At 25.1% G+C, this 3,776-nt stretch overlaps 1 protein-coding gene across 1 annotated transcript in view; it reads left to right on the forward strand.

Annotated features, from left to right (window-relative positions):
- Positions 1-688: 688 nt before the first annotated feature.
- Positions 689-3,776, forward strand: part of LOC107709403 (solute carrier family 12 member 9-like) — a gene marked incomplete at its 5' end in the record, with an annotated part of 5,515 nt that continues 2,427 nt past the window's right edge. The window contains 2 exons of the mRNA XM_016513856.1: positions 689-863; positions 2,113-2,259. Coding sequence (XP_016369342.1) covers positions 689-863; positions 2,113-2,259 — 322 coding nt within the window. The remainder of the gene's footprint in view (positions 864-2,112; positions 2,260-3,776) is intronic.

The raw sequence follows: 3,776 nt of genomic DNA on the forward strand, positions 1-3,776 counted from the left end.
TTTTATTTTTATATTCTCAGTTTTCATTTTATACATTTTTAGTCATTTTGTTATGTGCTTTTGAGATTTTTATTAGTTTTAGGTTTTTGTTATTGTAGCATTATTTATATACTATTTCAGTTTGTATTAACATCTTGAATTAATTTTATTTTTCTATTTTCGGTTTTCATTTTAAAAATCTTTCAGTCATTTTGTTATGTGCCTTTGAAGTTTTTGTGATTGAAATTATTATTTCACTAATTTAGTTTTTATAAATATTTTGAATTAGCTTTTATCTGTATAGTTTCGTTTTTATTTTAGTTTAATTTTTAGTCATTTTATGGTGTGCTTTTTATATTTGTATTCGTTTTTTTGTATGTTATTGTTTTATTATTCATATGCTATTATAGTTTATTTTAGTTTAATTTCTAGTTATGTGCTTTTGACATTTGTATTAGTTTTAGTTTTTTATATTACTATTTAAATTTAATTTTTTTATTTAATTCCAGTAAGTAAATTTAGTGCTTCCACTTAAACTTATTTCTTATTTCTCTTACTTGTTAAAGCAGCATATCTAATTATCATTTTTAGTCTAATATTTAAGTTTTTCATCTAATACTTTTTAATAGTTTTAGTTGTAGTTGCTGATAATAACCGTGCTAGTAATCCTGTAATGCTCTAAAGTAGTTTGACAGACTGGTGTTTTCAGGTGCGTAAATACCTGCTGATGCTGGACGTCCGTAAGGATCACGTGAAGTTCTGGAGGCCGCAGGTGCTGCTGATGCTGTCCAACCCCAGGTGCAGCGTGGGATTGATCACGTTCATCAACGACATCAAGAAGAGCGGCCTCTATGTGCTGGGACACGTGCAGCTCGGAGACCTCGGTAAAACTCACTCTTTCTGCTGATATATATCTGTTTATTTATTTTAGGCATTTTTTTCATTTATTTTATGTTTATCTTTATATTTTGTTCATTTCTGACATATTTATAATTATTTTATTTTATTTATTTGTAATTATTTTATGTATTTTATTTATATTTATTTATTTCTTGTATTTTTATTTATTTGTTTATTTATTTTTATGTATTTTTATTTATAGGTGTTTTTATACATTTATATTAATTGTTGTTTATTTTTTTGTTTTATATATTTATATTTATTTTTATTTGTTTTTTATGTATTTTCATTTATTCATATTTATTTTCATGTATTTTCATATATTTATATTTACTTTTTATTTATTTTTGTGTTTTATTTATTTATATTTCTTTTTATTTCTTTTCTTTATTTTTAAGTATTTTTATTTATTCATATTTATTTTCATTTATTTGTTTATTTTTTATGTATTTTCATTCATTTCATTTTTATTTCTTTTCATGTAGCTATATTTCTTTTAATTTTATTTATTTTTATTTGTTTATTTTAGCTTACTTATTTATTTATTTTTGTGTTTTATTTATTTATATTTCTTTCCATTTATTTTCTTTATTTTTATGTATTTTTATTTATTCATATTTATTTTCATTTATTTGTTTATTTTTTATGTATTTTCATTCATTTGATATTTATTTCTTTTCGTGTAGCTATATTTCTTTTCATTTTATTTTTATTTATGTTTATTTTAGCTTATTTATTTATTTTTGTGTTTTATTTATTTATATTTCTTTCCATTTATTTTCTTTATTTTTATGTATTTTTATTTATTCATATTTATTTTCATTTATTTGTTTATTTTTATGTATTTTCATTCATTTGATATTTATTTTCATGTAGTTATATTTATTTTTATTTATGTTTATTTTAGCTTATTCATTTTTATGTATTTTTATTTATTTCATGGATCCCATTTATTTATTTGTTTAGTTTATGTATTGTTATTTATTTATATATTTACTTATTTACTAAAGAAGTTGAAGGAATATCCAAGACCTCCTGTTGATTAACACACTGAATGCTTCAGTAAGTGTGTGTTTTGTCTGAGCTGTACGCCGGCCGAGTGACGATCTGTTGTCATTAACAGCAGGCGTTGCATGTGGTACATGAATATTAAGCTGAAAGACCCTGAAATCTTCCTGTAATAATCACTAACTCTTTCTCTCTCTCTCTCTCTGTGTGTGTTTCTCTCCGCAGACGTTCTCCCGTCGGATCCGCTGCAGTCTCAGTATGACTCCTGGTTGTCTCTGGTGGATCATTTGAATATTAAAGCGTTTGTTAATCTCACGCTGGCCGACTCTGTCAGACACGGAGTTCAACACCTGCTGTTCATATCGGGACTCGGTGAGCGACAGACGCCCGTCACACAAACCTCGGTTCACTTACTCAATCTCCAAAACCATGTTTATTCATTTTATAGCACGGTAACAGCTTATATTGTGGTTACTTTGCTGGAATTCTAATGAAAAATGGTTTGTATTTTAATAATCATGTGATAATGTCTCTTTTTGAGTAATTTAGTGAACTATTCACTGAATTAAATTTTTTTATCACATTTTTTAAATTTAAAATAAAACATAATGCAAAAATATTTTTACATTTTTATTATTTTTAGTGAATTAACCACAAATATTATTTTATTTAAAACTATAAAAAATATATAATGCTAACTGTTTTTTATATTTTTATTTAATTCAGTAAATTAATCACAAATATTTTATTTAAAAAAAATATATATAATGCTAACTGTTTTTTTTATATTTTTATTTAATTCAGTAAGTTAATCACATGTATACTGAACAAAATTATAAACGCAACACTTTTGTTTTTGCCCCCATTTTTCATGAGCTGAACTCAAAGATCTAAGACTTTTTCTATGTACACAAAAGGCCTATTTCTCTCAAATATTGTTCACAACTCTGTCTAAATCTGTGTTAGTGAGCACTTCTCCTTTGCCAAGATAATCCATCCACCTCACAGGTGAGGCATATCAAGATGCTGATTAGACAACATGATTATTGCACAGGTGTGCCTTAAGCTGCCCACAATAAAAGGCCACTCTAAAATGTGAGCCTAAGGCACACCTGTGCAATAATCATGCTGTCTAATCAGCATCTTGATATGCCACACCGGTGAGGTGGATGGATTATCTCGGCAAAGGAGAAGTGCTCACTAACACAGATTTGTGAACAATATTTGAGAGAAATGGGCCTTTTGTGTACATAGAAAAAGTCTTAGATCTTTGAGTTCAGCTCATGAAAAATGGGGGCAAAAACAAAAGTGTTGCGTTTATAATTTTGTTCAGTGTATTTAATTTAAAAATAAAAATTATAATGTAAAACATTTTTTGATTTTGATTTTATTTTGTGAATTAATGACAGTATTTATTTAAAAATATGATGCAAAATTTTGTTATATTTTTATCTTTCTAATCCCATTGTTACAATTTTTATTGAAACAAATGTTGCAAGATTTATGATTCATTTAAGAAAAAAGGTAATAGTATAAGCAAAATAAATGGTTTGCTATAGCACACTGTATACAGTCATGCTCCATTACACACATGGTCAGCACTATTTATTTAATTATTATTTATCTGTAATTATTATACATGTAATAATTTTATATTTATGTATTTTATTTATCCTTATTTGTTTGTTTATTGTTTTTTATATTTTATCGATATTTTTATTTTTATTAGTTTTTTACATTTTCATTTATTTTATGTATTTTTATTAATGTTACATATTTGTGTATATATATATATATATACAGTGGGTACGGAAAGTATTCAGACCCCCTTAAATTTTTCACTCTGTTATATTGCAGCCATTTGCTAAAATCATTTAAGTTAATTTTTT

This window comes from Sinocyclocheilus rhinocerous, unplaced genomic scaffold (genome assembly GCF_001515625.1).
Source record: "Sinocyclocheilus rhinocerous isolate Xijiao unplaced genomic scaffold, SAMN03320098_v1.1 scaffold3493, whole genome shotgun sequence".
NCBI classification, from domain to species: Eukaryota; Metazoa; Chordata; class Actinopteri; order Cypriniformes; family Cyprinidae; genus Sinocyclocheilus; species Sinocyclocheilus rhinocerous.